The sequence below is a fragment of the Takifugu rubripes genome, chromosome 15 (assembly GCF_901000725.2).
Source record: "Takifugu rubripes chromosome 15, fTakRub1.2, whole genome shotgun sequence".
Lineage (NCBI taxonomy): Eukaryota > Metazoa > Chordata > Actinopteri > Tetraodontiformes > Tetraodontidae > Takifugu > Takifugu rubripes.
The window spans coordinates 10992752-11012440 of record NC_042299.1 but is presented as its reverse complement, the minus strand read 5'-3'; the positions used below and the strand labels follow the sequence as shown (position 1 = coordinate 11012440).

Genomic DNA, 19689 nt, shown 5'->3' with positions numbered 1-19689 from the left:
GGATGGATTAAGTCCGTCAGGACCCCTGCTAACTCCGCAGCACAAGTTCTGAGCACGCGTCCAGGGATGCCATCGGGGCCCGCAGCTTTGCGTGGATTGATCCTGCTCAGTTCCGCTCTGACATCAGTGGTAGAGAAAGTTAAGGGTTGGTGGCCAGCAGTCAGCTCTACCTTGCTCGCTTGTTCATGGTTGTCCTTCTCAAACCGAGCATAGAAGTTGTTTAGCTCATTGAGGAAGGAGATGTCAGTTGAGGGGGGAGAGGGGTTGATGGGCTTGTAGTTGCTGGTGACCTGAATGCCCTGCCACATAGATCGGGGGTTGGAGTTGGAGAAGTGCCCTTCTACCTTCAGCTTGTAGCCGTGTTTGGCTTTCTTAATACCCTGCTTCAGGTTAGCTCTGGCTGTGCTGTAGGTTTGTGCGTCCCCCTGATCGGAAGGCGATGTTACGGGCCTTCAGCAGGAGACGGACATCCCTATTCATCCAGGGCTTCTGATTAGGGTACATGGTGATCTGTTTCTGGGTGGTGACACTGTCTATGGAGGTGGAGATGTAGTCCAGTACAGATGAGGCATAGCATTCAATGTCTATGTGAGAGTCACAGGTTGCCTTAGTGGCAGATGTATTCCAGTCTGTGTGTTTGAACCGGTCCTGCAGCCCGGAGTCTGTCCCCTCAGGCCACACCTTTATTGTCCTCACTGTGGGTTCCATCCGTTGAATGAGTGGTGAATAATTTGGGGAGAGAAAGAGAGAGAGGTGGTCTGACTGTCTAATGTGGGGGAGGGGTGAAGCTTTGTAAGCTCCAGCTATGTTGGAATAAACATGGTCCAATGTTCTGTCTCCTCTAGTGTGGCAAGAGACATGTTGATAAAAAATGTTTGGCTTTGGCTGAAGTTGCAGTAAATCAGTGAAACATTTGCAGGTTTCTGGAATCTTTTGGGGATTTATGATTTTTAAAATGATATTAGGTGAAAATCACATAAGAATTAAGCAATCATGAGAATGTTGGCAAGGTTTTTATTTTAAATTATTCTAATCAAGAAACGTTTGGCATTTCAAATTTGATTAATACTTATTTTATAACGAATGATAAGTTACGACCTTATACATCATGTTATGCTGTAAAAACTGGCCAGATGAGTGGAAAAATTGACTGAGCGGCATGTGAATTGAACTCTTGTATTTCCACCAAGAGACCACGTGAGGGCAGTAATTAGCAGCTATTCTGTAATAAAGAAGCTGAGGGGGCAAGTGCATTTATCAGACAGAGAAAAGAGAACATTATTAGGTAATGTGGGTTTTGTCTCTGTGATTTAAATGGACCAATTAAAATATAAACATAGATATAAGGATTGTGAATGATGGTTTCCCCCGTTCTTGCACGCTGAACGTCAGGTTGCTATTGTTTCCATTCCAGCAAAGGAGTCCCAACAGTAATGGACACATTGTCAGAGCAGCAGCTTTTTCCTCAGAGCAAACAGATGAGTGAAGGACAGCTTAAAATATTTGTAAGGCAGCAACCTCCCCCTCACTGTTGCACAGATATTTGAATGAGTAACTGCCCATCGCGCAGTTCGGTCAGACTTGCCAGAACTAATTAGAAGAGCTGAATTGGATGGTTGTGAGATTAATGGGAATTACCTTGAAGACATTTAGACACTTTCTTTCATGTCTGCGCCAACTGTGTGAGGCTGCAAAACAACTATTCTTCTGTTAATTATTGTAGATCTTAAAAATTAACTGTTTCCTTAGCTTTCCTCTGATGTTTGTGGATCACGGTCCAGTGCTATTATAAGTTTGCATTAGCAGCTTTTCCAGTAAAACACTGATAATTGGTTTCTGGTCCTCAGGCTGGCTGTGATTTATTTACCGAGTTCGCTGACAGGAAATTTGACTTTGTGGAGTCAAGTTTGATCATTTCCATGGTGTGTGGTTCATCCCAGCAGCATCACCTTTTCAATCATCCCACTGACACCATTTCAGAAGGATATTAATGGCTCTTATTAACTGATTGATCTGATCCACTGGGCAGATGTGACCCTGTGTTTGGAAGCTTGAAGGAAACGAATGCGAAAATCCGAGGAATTAAAATTTGCCCTTAAGATCAAGGTCGATCTTTCTCCATGTCTCTCTATCTCTTTCCCATACACTGGTTTGATCGACCAGTTCAGTCCGACACACAGTTCAGTATAAAACAACACCAATAAACAAGGCATTAGGTTTTCACATCATTAAACCAATGTGCCCCCCCTGAGTCAGCAGGTCACAAAATCCATGATTGTTTTATCTTTCCAGTTCTTCCAGATCTGATCTCTGAGAACTGTAGCAGAACTCATTAGCTAGCAAATGTGAAAGATTCCCCGAGTGCATACCCCACCAAACAAGACGCAGCGACCTCAGACGGAAGCACTTTGAGTCTTTTAATGACGGATGAAGCAGCAGAATACCAGCTCATGGCCTCCCTGTATAAGAAGCAGGCATTGTTGTCAAATGCTAGTTTCATTCTAACCTCTCCATTGATTAAAACTGTGTCTGTTCCACATAATGCCAATCCTATAAGACAAAGGAAGAGTAAAAACCAATGTCATACAAGTCTTTATATGCTACATTCTACATTCATCCCTTTACTTTCATGTCTTGCAGCTGTCTTCCCTCTCAATGTGAACTTATTGGTAATGTTACAGTGTCATTGTGCTCAAAATCAAGCAAAAAGTTCCCTCGACTGAGAAATTAAAAGGCACATTAGCTCCCGTCTATCTCCACAACATTAAAGAGACATTTGTCTATCCTTACTGTTCTTAAAAAGGAAAATTGTTTAAGGAAAAAGGCCGCTCTCTCTTACCCGTTCATCCTTTACAGTAATATGATAAAAATTTGTCTGCACACATCTGCCCCCTACTGGATAAAATGAATAATGCACCCCCCTCTTGCTGCCGTTGTACAAAACTGAAACCACTGAAGTCCAGTGATACAATAATAATATCTCCGGAGGACATTTAGAAATTTTCTCCCTCATATTAGACGTCCTCCCCATTTGGATTTGGGCCGCCCAGACGTTCCCATATAGAGCAAGATGGTGAGTCACTGCTCTGCATAAGCAAAAGGACATTTGCTGTCTGGACTCTAATGAATCTTTTCTCTGCTTCCCTTTGCTTTATCTCTTTTTTCCCGTGTCCACCCTTTTCAATGGGCTTAGCTTAAAGCCTTAGAAAGTCACTCAAGTGGATAAAATCATTTACCTGAATGAAGAGCGAGAGAGAGAGAAATGAAGTGAGCGAAATAAAAGGTTGAGCAAGGAGAGGGTGTTTTTTACTGTTGAAGGATAAAGTAAGAAGAGATAGAGCCGATCTGGGATCACTTGAGACCAGAATAGTCAAAAATCTGAAATTTCCATTCATTTAGATGGTTTTTTATACCCATTTTGTCCTTCAACAGAGCCTTTTAACTGCTTACTAAGCTATACAAATCTGATTTGAAATATCTTGACAGTCACTTTTACCTTTATTCAAGCAAAGAATCAAAGTATCACACAAATTTTGCCTCTTCATATGCTTCCCATCCTGTTTGGTTCTGACTTTTCAAGCTTAACTTTCAAGCGTCTCTGTGACACCGGTCAGTCATTTAATTACACACTTCATTAGCATCAATGCTAATGCGATTAGAGTTGCAGCACCTTTCTGTAGTTCAGCGATAATATAATAAACGTCAATCCCTGACTCAAATTCTTCAGCGTTAGCCTCAGTTTGAAAGTCGCAACAGCAACAGACTTATTTTCAGCGGGCTTGTGTTTATTGTACCGATCAGCAGAAATGGGCTCCTGAGACGCCAGGTAGAGTTGTGCTGAATTAGTTCTAAACTTCTGTAAATAATGCAGACACATCCGCTATTCAGAGGCAGGGGGGGAAAAACGTTACAGTAAGCATGTTGGCGTCGAGCTACACCATGAAATCACCATCAGTGTGAGCGGGATATAAGCGGAATCATTCATTTTTCACCACTAAATACTTTATTTTTCTGCTATCTGCTGCCCCCCCACCCACCCCACCCCACCCCGTAGGATGTGTCTCTACTTTGTCGCGTCAGCGCTAACCAGTTTTAGCGCACCGTATTTGTGCGGCAGAGGCGGGCCGGAAGGATTTGCTGATGCCTTCACACCGCTAAGCTGACCTTTTCATGACAGAGCGGCGTGCATTCAAACATTAAATATTGTGACTTCTGTGCTGTTGCCTGCTACGATGAAAGTGTGTGAAAACAGAATTAGCTGCAGACCTCACAGTTCACCGCGTTAATGTAAACCAGCAGCAGCAGCAGCAGCCATGTCGTCGGGGGTTACTGGTGCAGTTCTGTGTGAGGAAACACTCCTGTCGCCCTCTCAAATCCCAGGCTCGTAGGCCTCCACAAGGTCGTTGTGTACCTTGAGACGCCACAACAACTTGTCGTTTACCTCCGAGTGGCCCCAGCCCAGGAAAACCACCCACATCTCACATCAGCTCCAATCATGTCCAAACAGGGGTCGTGTGTGAGGGGACAGAGGTCAATGCTAACCTTTGAGGGCTGAAAACGTGAGAGTGTTTTAGAATGAAAGCACGTAGAAGTAAAGGAAGGAGCTCTGACTGATTTCCTCATAAAATGACGTGAATACCAAAGTCTCCAGGGGCTCCTTCCTCTGCTGAAAAAGAAATTCCTATTTTAGCTTCCACACTGGCTGAATGTCAGCTTTTATCATTTCCCAGGAGACTCGCTATTTTTAGCTCAGTGAAGATTCCGCATCTACAACACATCAATACAATAATAACAATGATGAAAACCTCTCGCTTTGGCTCTATGGTCCCATCTCCAATGATGGAGGTCTGGTTGTTGTGGATGTGTGCAGCATCCGAAGGCGGCACCTTGCGGTTAGGCTCCCTCGGGAGGCAAGATCGGCAAGCGAGCCCCGCCAAGAAGTGCTAATAAGTGCAACAAGTCGTGCTTTCACACGTGGTGGTGAGGAGAGGGTGACAGTTCGGAGCTGCGATGTGTGGGGGGGAGGATGGGGCCACACCGCCCGTCTGCCTGGTTGGATAAAATTTCACAGCAGGAGGAACATGGTCGCCGCGGGACGCGCTGCATCCTGGCTGCATCCTGGCTCTTCGGGTCCCCTCAGAGGGTCCTGCATTATCCTGCCCAGCATCGGACCCTCGCCGCCCCATCGAGGACAGAGCTGTGGAGTCGGCACATTTCCAAACACCTGCTTCCATCTGCTCGCCATCAGCGGCCTTTTCATCGTTTAAAAATCTGCCCACTGGGTAAATGTGAATGGAAGAACACATTCAGTCCTATTGAAATGATAAATGACACCGACACATTAAAATAGGACACATTTTGCTGAGTGTGTGTTGAAATGATCAAATCTCTGATGCTAAACTAAGAATAAATTCAGTCCATGTTCTTATACTGTTTATTTCTATCAATATATGCTTTGCCTTTGAAGAACAAAGAAAAGTGAGGAGATCTTTGGTCTCTCTGTCACTCGTGGTGCTGGAGTTGATGTGTGAAAATTCCGATTCTGCTGTATTATTGAATTGTAATTCACATTTTGGGTCTGATTATGAAAACACACAAATTATGTGTTTTTTAATGCCAAAGCTTTATTCTTTTACATGCTGAAATAAATGTGGTTGGAAGCTCTATTTCACATTTATGGAAGGACAGAACTTTACCAGTTTTTCTTTTGGAAATTTCACTTTATACCATTGTTTTTAATCACTGCTGACACTCACTTGATCACTTTGTCCACATTCACCTCATCGGGCTCCCAACAGGCTCACAACCTAATAACAATGGAAACGAATCTTTACAAAAAAAGCGACTAAATAATAAACCCATCGACAAACTCGTGAACTACTTTGTTAATATAGGTTCTGCCACTCATACGTTCTACGTTATTCTCCGTTAAGAATTGTTAAGAAACCACTAAATTCTCAAATTTCCTCAGCGGTTCCCTGCACAATGCACATTTCTTTCTACGCCTTTAAACCCTCACATGCTTATTTTATTTACAAAACCCCACCGAGGAGTCGTGCGCTCGTCTATGGCACGGTGATAGATGGAGTCCTGACAGTGATGGTGAAGCGTACTGACAAAAAGAACACTGCTAACGCGCCACTTTCTTCATTACGACCTTTAGCTTCGGGTCGGCTTCGGATGCAGCCGCACTGGGAGGAAGGAAGCATTGCCTTTGAGCACATGCGTCACTCTTGGAACTCAGTAGCTGCTCCTTAGGAGGAGGTCGATGGTGTGAACCATGTGGTTGACGATGAGAGGGATGTTTACTCGAGCGTGGCTTCCTTCTGCCAGCCTAAGTCTCTTTCCCTCCCTGCAGGGTTTCCTGGATGAACTACTGCTTTGCAAATGCTGCAGTTTTCAGCCCTTTTACTGTATGCGGGCCTCTATTAGGATGAATAATACTACGTTAATCTGACAAGCTGCTGCAGACTGTAAGATGACATGATGCCTTCTTGCCTCTAGGATATACAGTACGTCTATATACGACACTATATGTGCAGCTGAAGTCTCCTATAGTCCTCTTATGTCTTTGGCTCTGCATCCACATGTGGGGATACTTGCAGTTTATTGACCAGCTGTTGGAAGTGGTCAATCTGGGCTTTAAAACTGGTGATTTGGATCGGGACCCCATCACCGGGTCATTGTCTCCGTTTGCTTGGGCAGGTTAAACAGCCACGTTGGCCAGCCTGGGATCCGAGTCCTGCTCGTAACGGTAATGGTAGACCTCCATGTGGTCTCTGCATGCCTCCCTGATGTTATTCAGCCATCGCTTGATGCCCCCCCGGTTGAGGTAGAGCACCATGAGGAAGACCACGCCGATCAGTGCCAACACAATCCCGAGGAACACGTACGAAACCGTTTCCAGGTTCTCGTTCATGCAGTCCACATCGGCCGGCCGGAGCATCTCCAGTGGAAGACCTTTCTTGGTCTCTGGGTCGCTGCACAGGAGCTGCCCCACGTCTGGACACTGGGAGGAGTTCTTCAACCAGTAATAAAACACCTCTAGGTCACAGGTGCACCTGAACGGGTTAAAGGACAGGTAGACCTGGAGGTTTCTCTGCTGGTACAAGTTGGTGACGTTTTCCCACCCGATGCTCTGTATAGAGTTGTTCACCAAGACCAGCGTGTGCAGGTTGTAGATGTCAAATCTCATCAGAAGCACAGATTTTAACCGGTTTCCCGCCAACTCTAGTCTGCGGAGGTTGCGCAAACTTTGGGTGTTGAGCGCAATAGAGAGCTGCGTCACAGCCGCCGGCGAAACGGTGTCATTCAGGTAAAGAGAGCGCAGCTCGGGTAACCCGTGAAACGCCCTGGCTGAGATAGAGCTCAGCTGATTGTGGCTCAGATCCAGTACGCGCAATCCGGGGAGTCCCAGGAATGCGTAGGGTTCAATGACCTGCATTCCATTGTCGGACAGCGACAGGGTTGCCATGTCTAACTTCGTGCCGTTGTCCACGAACGCACCGCGCTGCAAAGTTGAAATGTTTCTCCCCGTGACTGTCAGGGTGGACGTCCACTCCGGTATGTCACCTGGCGCCTCGGTGTCCTCCCCATCCTGGCAGGTAACCGTCCCCGAGTCTCTGGCACAGATGCAGGATGACGGGCAAGCGTCATCCGTCCTGACAGGAGGAAGGAGCGACCACAGCAGCGCCACACAGCACAAACACCGCGGAATCCAGGAGGGGAAAAGACTCTTGGAAAGGCGGAACAGCCTCATCTTCTCCCCCGAGTTGGTCTCAAGACAAATCTGCGCCTATGCGTCTGGCAAAGAAGGTGGCTGACAGCAATCCTCTCAGGCATTTACAGTCGGATCTGCCCGGTTACTTTGAACAAAGAAACGCGCACTTTCCACGGTCATGATGCGCGTCTACGTGTCCCGACAAAAAGAGTTATTTTACCGGCAGACTGCGAGGGAAGCCGCAAAAGCTGGAGCGAGCTGAGCTCCCTTGGTGGTATTTTTGACAACTGTCACAGAGAGAGAGGGGGGGAGCGAGGGAGGGGGTGAAGAGGGAGAGAGAGGGGAGGCGAGTATACTCCACCCCTCCACCCCATCCCATTCATCTAATTCATAGGAAAACTTTTGATTACAAGAGTCCACCACACTGGTGTAAGTGCTTAAACCACCATTAACTGTATTAATGGTGACCGTGAAGTAGGCACGAGCTCGTTCATCATCATGACCGTGCAGTCACATGACCTCCCGGACCATTTATCCTCCCGTGTCCACAAGCACACTTTCCATCAGGACCACAAATTACTGACCCGCAGTTTGTTGCAAATCAGCTACATGTAAGTGCGTAAAAGAATGAGTTTGTGTGTGTGTGTGTGTGTGGGGGGGGGGGGGTTAAATGTAAGAGGGTCATCTTTTCGCCTGATGAACTGACTCCGATCCAGAGATTTGCATTCTGATGAGGCGGGATGGTTTCTGAGGGGGACCGACGGCTGATGGTTCAGCACCTCGGACAGCGGCACAAGGCTGTTTTCCAGCTGTCGTAACTCCTGGATGCAGCCTTCTGATGATGGAGATGAAAGGAAAGAAGAAGAGATGATGGAGCGTCTGTGTTTTCAAAAGATGAGTCACGAAAAAAAGGTCCTCTCAGTGGAGCCTGAATAGAGGTGGAGTTGTGAGGCCTTGACTGGAAATCCCGATTAAGACGCACATGGTGCCATGGACACTAGCATAAAAATAACTGTAAGGATGACAAAGCAGCAGATTAACAAAGAACAGATCAGAGTTTATTTAATTGGTGGAGACAAAGAGCAACAGAGCAACAGCGTCTGTTTCATGTCTCACATCAGTAATCTGGTGGTGGCTCATCTTCTTTTTCTTGGGCTCATATTGACGTCTGAGGAATCAAACGGCGCCACGTCAGGAGCCGCCCGCATGCCGCAGCCTCTTCCTGTTTGAGCAGCTGAGTACAACTAAGACCAGAACAAACAGATTAGGAGATGCTTTAAAGCCCCAGAGCCGTGGCCTCCATCAGACCCCAACCTCCCACCGGCAAAGTCAAACATGGGAGTACAAACACAAACAGGACCTGCTGAAATCGATTCTGTGTCACACGTAAACTGCCACCGGTTTCTCCGAATCATTTTTTTGGAGGGGGAGGAAAGTCGATACAACATCCGTTCATGTCTAAAGTTAAGAGTTAGCTCCTGAAGGACAGGTGAGGCTTCCTCTGAGGAGGCCGGTCGTATTTTCTAACCGGCAAATGTCAAATGATTCATTTGGGGGACTATTGGAGCTGTAGATGACATTTACGCTTATGGTGTTTGTTAGAATTTATAGGGGACGCGGTAGCGGAGCTGATTGTACTGTCACGCCCAAATACACTAAATCCAGAACGGGCGAAGACAAACGGCTTTGGCGCCGATTGTAAACAGATACCGAGAGATGGAGGGAAAGAGAAACCGTCCAGGAAGAGACAGACAATGGTCCCTCTGCTGCCGCTCCTGATAAGCACCAGAGGCCATATTATTAAAGCATATGGGATAGTATTTCTTTCTCTGAACACACAGGAAGATCTCCCCTCCTCCTGTCCTCGTCCCTCCCTCCTCTCAGGACCCCTCTGCCCGGCTCCACAGATGTCCTCTCTATCTGCTGGAGCAGAGTGCTGATTTAGGAGTGGCTCCCGTTCACGGGCCGTTGCCGGGACATTGTTATCACGCCCTCTTGGAGGCCTTCAAATTGACACTGCACCCGGTAATTGATTTTCTCGTGGCTGCCTGTTCCCCTCTCCTGACTTAGCCGCGCGGAAACTTTGGGGAAAGCGTCCAGTCGCCAGCAGCCTTGGCACACTTCCTCCTGCCCTACAGCATATTTTTAATAGTGTGGTTGCAGATGCTAAAATAGCAATTAGCTTAACTGGTATTTACAGAAATGATGATTAATACCCGTGTAAACAGAAATTTCGTCCTCCGTGCTCGCATGCATCATTTATTAACCTTGCTTTAACGTCCGGCCTGACTGGTCTTTCCATCCTCCCTCCAGCTGTTGCATGAATGGCAGATGCTGGATGCACTCGCCGGTATGACCCAAGGACACAATTGCACACGCACGGTCCACCACGATGCTACCAGCGGAGAATAACTAGGATCAAAGAGGAAAAATTGGAGGCTGTTTTACATTTTTATAGAATGCCTGACTTAGTGGTGTCCTTCCATCCTCCAAGGACTCGCAGAAACCTCCTCATCTAGTCCCCAAAATAATGGATTGTTCTTTTTCTCCTCCTTTCTAAAACAACGTCTTCTGTATATTTTCTGAGTTTCTGTTTAGCTATGATGGATTACCAATTGGACTCTGTGGGAAGAATTCTCATCTCAGGGAATAACTTTGGTGAAAGAAGAAGTTTGTTTCCCGTCTCAAGGAAGGTTGGGGGCTCACAGTGGGGCTCCATCTAAACTCTCCTGCCATCTATCGCTGCCACCCTGATGTTTGTGTGCATTTGTCTGTTCAGAACCGTCAACAGTGTGTTGCCGGAGGACGCGCACGCCTGCCCGACGCCGTAAATCTGAGCAGCAAACTCTTCGGAGTCACGCGCAGGCAGAGATAAGCGTTCATTTATCTCCACCCTTTGGACAAACTACAGCGGAAAAGAGCCAAGAGGTCCACACTCCCCCCTCCACCCCCAATCCCTCCACCTCGCTGGCAGCCCAATCTTTCATTTGTGGGGCCTCTCAATCTGCCTGCGCGTCTATCTGCAGACCTGCTCCTTAAACAGTACTCCACCGCTGGATGAATAAAAGATAAAGCCGTGAGTGAGGAGAAGAGGGGACGGAGGCGAGGCGGGAGCGAAGACGGCCTCCGCTGCGAGCCTCGTGGTGATGATGAGGGTGTAAATGGATCTTGAGGAGCTGGTGTCACTTGTCTGTGGGGCCATTAATTAGTCATTTAGATTTGTAATGGAGTGAGCCGGAGCCAGACGGACACGGGCGGCCCAACAAAGCCAAGTCACTCAGTCAGAGGAGTTAGCTGTGGGTGATGATCACTGTGTGTGGCCCCAGTGGAAGGCTTGATCATGGAGACAAAAAATAAGGCATTTTAAAAAAGACGACGTTGTTTCCTCGTCTTGGTATTGACAACTGAATCTGTTCTTCTCGTCTACGTGATATTCTGCATTTAATAAAAAGTTAATGTCGTGTTTCAAGGTTCGAGATGAAGGATGTCAACCTTTACAGTCCCAGTGAGGCGTAAATTCCTCTCTTCTTTACATTAGCAGAGGGGATGCAGCGTGACTGAGTAAAAAGGCCTGTGGTGGCCCTGGGAAGAGCACACAGATCCTCTGTGTTGCTTTACTCAGACCATTTAACCACAAGAGACCCCACCAGGAGCTCTCAGGCCTCTTAAAGGTGGTTGGACAGGAAGCTGCAATGCTGCCTTTTTAGCCAAACGAGTTGTGTTCAGCTGCAATTTAATGATCGACCCCAAGATAAAGTATTTGTTACTAAAATGGACAAATTAATGTATTCAGGAGGGATCTGAGACATGTTAACAGATATCTGTGACCTTTTGCCCACTTTTTAACCCCTGTGAGCCCCGCGACCACACACAGTTAATGTTACATGAGTCATGTGGATTAGATTATGAACTCGGAGTTTCTGATGAGCAATCAGTAAATGATATGGATACTTGGCTTGCATTGTCTGGCTTTGGATTGAGTTACAAAAACACTTGATATCTGATGTTCAGGTGGCCACCGCGCGTCCTCCTGGCTGTCATTGACAGACACTGAGGCCCCCGTGGCGGTTAAGACACTCATGCCGAAGGGCGAAGTGTATCAGTGACACCTTGGAAAGTGAACCAAGTGCATTAGTCCTGCCGGTGGGGGGTTAGAGAGTTCCTGCAGTTGGGCGATTGAGTTTCATATTAACTGCAGGGTTATTATTCCCCTTAATCAAATAATTTTCTCAGTACTGCTTTGTGTGTTTGCTCTTTTTCGAATTAAATCTCATTTTCAGAATGAGATTCAGGAGTCCAGAGAGGTCATCAGATAATCAGGCGAGGTCGTGCTGCAACCGGTTAGCTAATCACTAAACACCGGCTCAGAGATGGATAGCATTCAAGGACAAAGTAAAGGTAAAGTCATAAACTTTCTAAAACTCCTCAGAATAATCCACAGTGCTGTCAGGATGTCCCGAAGTGGCAAAATAAGAGGTGATATTTATGATTGGCGACGCCGGGAACTCATGGCGCTTGCACCCTCCATCCATCAGCTCAAGTGTTCATCATTTCCACCCAGTCAGGGTGAACTTTCCAGAGCAAACTGCTGCTATTCTGCTCTGCAGTCAGCCCAGAGGATGGAGGAGCCTGGCGCTCTTGTCTCTCATTTCCTCAATAATTTATGTTTTTCTAAGCTGGCGCGAGTTGTGGGATGATAACGTGACAACTGGGAGGAACTACTTCCGTAGAGTGGTCGAAGATGTTAACCAGTTTTAGCAGAATGATCCTTCAAGTGTGTTTAAGTACATGTTTGGGAAGTATGGACTAAATTATTCCTATTTATTTATTGATGCTATCTTTATTTACCCGGCATGGATGAACATTTCCTACGTTAGCATGGCTGCTCGTTAGGGTGAGCAGATGATTTCACATCAGACTGTAGTGCCTGATGTGTTTAAATGTGTTTAGATTCCCAGCGATATCACATCCTGACAGGCCTCTGCACTCCGACTGGAAATCCTTTCCAAAAACTCTGGAGAGGTAAAAAAAAAAAATGTCGGGAGGTGGGGGGTGGGGTGGGGGGGACTATAAATGAGCTCATTACACAGATGAGGGAAACATCTTCATCATCCATCCAAAAATTTTGCCACTGTGCTGAAAATACTCCAGCCATTAAGGAGGACATTTGCAGGAAAAAACGGAAAAGTTGGCATGGATAGATGAACAAGTGGGAGATTTTCTTGCATTTATCATGGCGGAGCTTATTACAAAGAAGTCTTTTCTTTTTTTTTGGAGGAGACGAGGAACCTATTCTTAGCTTTTAGCCCCATGGCTCAGGAAGAGAGTCCGAAGGTTTGGGGGGGGGGGGGGGGGGGGGGGAATCCAATGCTGACTAACATTTCTTACTGAGAAGCAGGCAGTGATATGACAGATATTAAAAAAGAGAAAGTGAAGATTTTGTGTCATCAGCATTCACTGAAAATATCAGATCAGAAAATTAGCCCCACCCCCACCCACCTCGCCAAGGGCATGTTCCTCCAAAACATTCTTTATTTGCTTTTCCGGGCCAGAAGTGTGTCCCCTGGGTAATCATTCCTCGGAGAAGGATAAATAAAGTCAGCAATATTCAGCTTCCTTATTGACAGCAGTTCCTCAAAGGTTATAACGATGGAGATATTATTTAAAATGATACAAAAATAGCTCCAAATCAATCAACACAAGGTGGCCAGAGTCTGCAGCCATGATGTGACCTGAGCAAAAAGTCATCAGGGGATCAACAAGATACAATAAGTCTGGAGAAAAGGCTGGAAATGGAAGTTTCTGCTATAATGTAGAGTCACATTAGAGTGGCCGTTCCAGCGAGGTGAGCAGTATCAGGAGAGCGATTGCTCATGGGCTGCAGGCACTGACCCCTGCCCTGACCATCAGCATGCACATTTCTCTCCCACGTCTGCCAAATTTAGCTACCCCCTTCCTGCAGCCTAAATTAAGAAGGCATTGAAACTAATTGGCAGCCATTTTAATCAACCCAGTGGAAGTTTCACACTCTTTTAACCATAATTTGGATGTTGAATCTTCAGCCTGAGAGTTCAATGAACTTGCTGTCAGAGACGTTCTGAGATTTCCTCTGTGCCTGTATTTATTTTCATCCTTTTCCACAACAGTCTAATAGCCGTGCCTGTGTAACAGAGCGATGGGCTTTATTTTTACATGAGCTCTGCCCACATTTCCATCGTCTGCATCGAGTATCATCTGTCCTTTGACGTGGCGAGAGGAGGTGAAAAACGGAGCAGCGGGGCGGCTGACTGAAGAAACGGATCCACTTAAAGGCAGAACTTGAGGGGCCCAACTTTTTCTTTCATTAACAGAGGAAGGGGCTGGTGTGACGACCAAAAGAATGACAGGAAAAAGCAGTAGGAATGGTTTAATTGGCTCTCATTGATCCTAATTTCCTGTTTTATTTTTTAAATCAACATTGAGCTTCAATTGTGTGGGGAATTCCATCCATCCATCCATCCATCCATCCATCCATCCATCCATCCATCCATCCATCCATCCATCCATCCATCCATCCATCCATCCATCCATCCATCCATCCATCCATCCATCCATCCATCCATCCATCGCCAGTTACCTGAAGGAGGAGATGCACCACCGCGCTGCTCATGACAAATGCTGTTATTTAGATGCAATGATGCTGATGGTTTGTGTTCAGAGGCAGACTCAAATTCCAAAAAGAAAGTGGCCCCCTCCTAGAGTGAGGCAAGGACTTCTGTTCTTTAATATTTAGGGTCAGTCTTTAGTTTTGCTCCATCAGTGTGTAGAAATGGTTAAAACAACCATTCCCAGAAGACACAGTGAGTCAGAACACAACAGTGTATTAGTGTCCTCACAGGAGCTGCAGTGTGTTTGCGGTCGCACTCCTTTTGATTGCATTACAGTTCGTAAAGCAAATTATCTGGGAGGATCAACCACTGGAAATGCTTTTGAATGGCATCAGAGCAAAAGAAGCTGAGATCTGACACCACGCAGCAAGCTCAGTCCTGCACACTGCCTCTATTTATCATAATTAGGTTTTGTTACACTCTAAAAAGCTGAATTTGAAAAAAGAGCGAACGTTTAGCCAGTGAAGTGAGCAGAAAGTGTGCTGGGATGCAAATGGAGGCTGATTTTAAATATTTTAATGTTGATTCTTGAGCCCTCAGTATGGATGGTTGTGTTGGTCACTTTAGAAATGTTCTATCATCAGATAAAATGAGTATAACTTGCTGCCATCACCTCAGAGCAATTTCAAGATGCCTTTGATCCCTTTGATATGCTTTGATTTTCAAAAACTTCACGCTGTCAAAGAAGCCAGCAGAGGCTTTTGAATTCACCGTTTCATGACTCCTCTGTGGGTCTCACCACCAGCTGCCTGCTTTCCTTTTTAGCTTGACCTTGACTTGAAGTGCGCTTCTGTTGTGTTGGCCTTCCTCCAGATCCTGACGTCTAAGCGGCAGCTGGCAGATGCCTCAGAAGATCCAGCTGCGATCGAGATTTGATTGTTTTTCGCTCAGCAGGAGCGTTCCCCGAATCCAATGAAGCCCTATGCTTCCACACCCAACGCGCAGCTTTTGAAGCCCCTGTTTTCTGTTTATAGGACGCAGCAGAAACGATGCTCCCAGGGGGGTTCGAAATGGTTTATAAGTTCAGGGAAATATTCGTGAAAGTGGTGCTTTAAGATGCTCGCAAAGCTGTTGTACAGTAAATGGAGGGTAGAGAGGTCTTAAAGGACGTGCAGTGGGGTTCAAGAGTCAGAGCCGTTTCTTGCTTTCCAGGCACTGAGGCATGAAATTGAATTTGTCAAGTGGATAACTAGTGCCCCCTAAAGGTCAGAAGACTAACTTTGCCTACTGTACCTGTAGTTGCACTTTGTTTATATTGACCAGCTGTTTGTAGGGCGAGCCCCTCAATAAGAATCAGCTCTAATTAATAAACACTCTTTCTCTTTATTTATGCAGTCTGAGAGTACACAGTTGATAAGTCGCTTCATGTCGCGAGACCTCCAGTGGAGCATGAAATTGAAATTATTGATGGATACATTCTGACACCAAGAGGTCAGGCAGCCACAGTCAGCTGTGGAAACACGGCAGCAGAGGTGCGCGTGGCCACAAGAAATCCGACAAAAACACGTCCAGGTTATATACACACACCTTCAACAGCTGTTTCATTAAGAAAAGAGGCAGGAAAAACTAGATCTCGGGATTGACTTGAAGATTTTGGCTCAGGCTACCCTCGTAGACAATCCTCCATAGCTTGTAGCTCCTGTAGCTCCTGACACTGAGGACCTAAGTGAAGGCAGAGGAGGCGCCTGACCTTGGAGATGACGGAGAGGGCCGGTCCTCTGGCTCCACTAGGAGGAGAGAAGAGCTGTTATTTATTTAAACGATGACAGTTTAAGTCACTTCAGGAGACCCTAATTAGTGCATTCATCATTTCAAACAGCATTTTTCTGCACTCTGTATGGCTGTCATACCCGTTAAAGTGTAGCTGAGCTAATTTAAAGAGTTGATGACCCAGTTCAATGCTGTCCTCTCCATACTGGGATGCGGTGGCTAGAGCGCTTCGCTCCAGGTGAGAGGATGCATTTTTCCAGTCGCCTGCATGAACATTAGAGGGAAAAGTTTAAGCAGGGCTGCAGATCATGGTGATTGTTCTAAACCTCTCTTTCAGAAGACTCCTTTTAAGTAGAAGTTAAAGTCAGCTTTGTAAACAAACATGCATGATTTGGATGACCAGACCTTCTCTATGTATTAGCCGCGTGCTCACCCATTGTAGCGTACGCTCTGGCCGTAGCATCTGCCAGCTCGCCCTGCAGCGGGTGCGTCTCTGCGAGGATCGCTCCTGACTGACACTGTGTCCGTCTCAGCAGCCCGAGAGCCTCATCTGAGGGAGGACAGGGAGGGAGATTTAACGCGGCCCATCAACAGGGCGGTCTCATGGGGACACATCCATGCTTATGTGATCACAGTCACCAGGCCTCTCGCTCTCCATGAGGTTCACGGCCTTCTCCAGGTCATCTTTAATGACCAGCAGCCGGCGACTCACTTCTGAAGACGACACGCTGTGACCGCAGGCCGCCCGCACACACATGTACCTGATCCCAGCATCCTCACGGCTTTTCTGGAAAATCACACGAAAAGCAGTCAACTCATTAATAAAAGGCCCACAAAAAAGGAATATGCAATTCATTTAATGACAACGATCACCTACTTCAAATTGGCCTTTGCATTTTCCACACTGAAGACCCGAAGGCTGGTCTTGGCCCAGCGGCTCCGTCGGCAGACTGCAGGCTCGGCACTGACAGAGGAAGTAGTACTGCTCCTGCAGGAGCCGCTGGCGGTCTGAGGTGCTCATCCTCCTGCTGTGAGGACCTGAGGGCCACAGTGACAGAACAACACTGCAGTTTATTCTGGTTTATGTTTGAATCATCTTTTCACCAAAAACATCCCTCAAACCCATCTATGGATTCAACTTTTTTTTACCATAACAATGCAGGATCTCTTGCCCAGCAGTGATAACTTTGGCAGCTCTGACAGTTACTGTGACGCCACGGGAGGATCTTTCTGCAGATACACCCTCTGGGGATGGCTCTGAAGCATGAGGAGCGCCACTGGTGCCGGTGCTGAACAACAGGCTGGTGTTCGGACAGCAGGAATGATTGAGAAGACTAAGAGTTGGGAATATCGCAGTGGCGATGCGGATCTCCTGGTTGGCCTGTACTGGAGATTTCTCACTTCCTGTAAAATTCATAAAATATATACATTTATTTAATTCCAATGCCCAAGCCCAGCTACAAATAAATTATATCTTTCTAGTCCAATGCAAATAATTACTAATGCCTCTTTTATTTTATTAACAGACAGAAAGGTAGTAGTCACCTGACTCTTGCAGCATGACGACTGCCTGAGCATTACACCTCAGCTGCAGGAGGTGTCTGAGAGCTGCACTTCCAAGAATCCACGACTCCTGGTCCCCATCTGATACCCCTTTCTTCTCCTCTGGTAATTGGCTGTTTAACTGACCTCCTAAGTGTTCGCTGGGGTCCCGGGATGCAAGTGAAGGCACAGCTATGCTGAGCTTTAGGTACAACATTGCAACCGTGAAGGCACACAGGAAACGCAGCCTTGGGCTGTGCAGATTCAGGTGGTGCAACAGGTGGAACACACTCAGGTAAGAACCACCGTCGTGTGAAGTTTGAAAGGAGGGATTGCTAGATTTTGAGTTTGCATGCACCCTCCCTCTTTGGATGTTTTTCTTCCCTGCTTTGAGTGCTACCCTTAAAGCAAGCTGTGACAACACACCCATAACCATCAGCTCAGCTCCCAGAGGACATTCCCAGCGGTGATGCTCTTCCCAGGCTTCTTGCTGGCACGAAGCTGAGCAATAACGGCTGTAACTACACCCATCACAAGGCAAGGGACAGAGTGTTTCAGTTAAGCATCTGTGACAGAGCTTGTGCTCCATTCCAAACAGAATGTCCCCATCGTTGCTGTGCTTTATTTCTTTCCCTTGCACCTCCTTCCTCCCTGGTATGAGCACACAACTATAAGGCCTGTCACTGAGAATTACATCTCCAGCTGCAACTTTTTCTGTAGCCACTAGGTGTCGTCCTTTCTCAGGATTGAAGCCAACAGCAGCTTGAGAACAAATGCCAAACGTTCCAAATGTGACATTTCCGTCACTAACAGGTTTTGAACCTTTCTTTAAAGCAGGATTAATGTCCACCTTTTTTGCATTTTCACCTAAGGTTAGATGTTTGATGCACTGTGTGCGACGCTGTTCTAATTTGTGTAAAAGATGAGAGGGATAACCGTGGTTGAGAGCCTTGTCCATGTCACCAATGGATTCCTGAGGAGATTTTGAAAGCCATTTTACCTTTTAACTTGTACCATTTAACTTGTAACATTTTAGGTTCAATATGTTAAATCGTGACCGCAGATACAACAGTAATCCCAGGTGTGTTAGTCCAGATAGATGAAGGAGAAAATAACACTGATTTTTGTTGTAGCAGTATTAGTAAATATTAAATTAGTTTAATTCCTTTAGTGAATGAGGATTTGAGGGAAATTTAACAGATTGCATCTCATCTATAATGACAGTGATGCCATTTTACCTGGTACTGCTGCAGGTAGAAGAGTGCAGCCGAGCGGTTGGCATAACACAGAGAGAGCTGCTCAGAACCTGGAGGGGCAGAACACACACCCTGCAATGGCAAAACAGTAGGAAGATGCAGCTGAGGAGTACCTTCCGGTTTGGAACGCAGTTACAATAATCTGAAATACATGTACATCCGACATTACATCCGATATAATGTCACCTGTGAGTAGTGCAGAACTGCTGCGGTATAGTCTCGACTCTTGAAGCTGCAGTTCCCTCTTTCTCTGCATTTTGCTGCTTGAGCAGCATCCTTCTGTACAGAGTGGTCTGCAGAGAGTGACTGCAAAACATCCAGATCATCTGGGCTATAAAACACACGCAAAGAACATTAAAATACACCACCTGCATGGTCAACGTAAACTTTCCTTTAGCCACTCACGTTATTAGTGCTCGGGCATAATTGAAAACATCATCTATTTCCTCAAAGGAAATGAACTGCTCCCTTTGTTCAGTCTCCAGTCCAATCCATTTCTGTGCAACATGTTCTTGCCACCGCAGGCACGGAAGATCCATCTGGAGAAACAAAATCGCATCGAATCTGTTTTGAGGTTGTTTTTAGCGTGGAGCCGCGCTTCACGCAAATTTCTCAGCGCACTAAAAGTTTTCGTACGTCACAATATTATTTCCGACAATAGCGTTATAACCTTCACAATACAGTATAAAAAATCTTAATGAAAATTTAAATAAGATGGTTTCGCCTCATCCATTGTTCAGAAAACAAATAAGAAAATAAGAAAATCAAATACAATGGAATATTTTGTGTTATTTTAATCTATAAAACGTATAAC

At 46.1% G+C, this 19689-nt stretch overlaps 2 protein-coding genes across 2 annotated transcripts; both read right to left on the bottom strand.

Annotated features, from left to right (window-relative positions):
• Positions 1 to 5165: 5165 nt before the first annotated feature.
• On the bottom strand, positions 5166 to 7983 carry tpbgl (trophoblast glycoprotein like). Its single transcript, XM_029848426.1, has 2 exons — positions 5757 to 7983; positions 5166 to 5278 (listed from the first exon to the last, which is right to left on the bottom strand). Exon 1 carries the CDS (start codon positions 7757 to 7759, stop codon positions 6707 to 6709), a length of 1053 nt encoding a protein of 350 aa, XP_029704286.1. The 5' UTR covers positions 7760 to 7983; the 3' UTR covers positions 5166 to 5278; positions 5757 to 6706.
• A 7713-nt stretch (positions 7984 to 15696) lies between these two features.
• smyd4 (SET and MYND domain containing 4) lies at positions 15697 to 19510 on the bottom strand. Its single transcript, XM_011611432.2, has 10 exons — positions 19281 to 19510; positions 19062 to 19206; positions 18858 to 18947; positions 17623 to 18592; positions 17227 to 17481; positions 16955 to 17115; positions 16717 to 16864; positions 16511 to 16627; positions 16218 to 16341; positions 15697 to 16094 (listed from the first exon to the last, which is right to left on the bottom strand). The coding sequence occupies exons 1-10, from the start codon at positions 19412 to 19414 to the stop codon at positions 15971 to 15973; spliced, it is 2268 nt and encodes a 755-aa protein (XP_011609734.2). The 5' UTR covers positions 19415 to 19510; the 3' UTR covers positions 15697 to 15970.
• Positions 19511 to 19689: the final 179 nt, after the last annotated feature.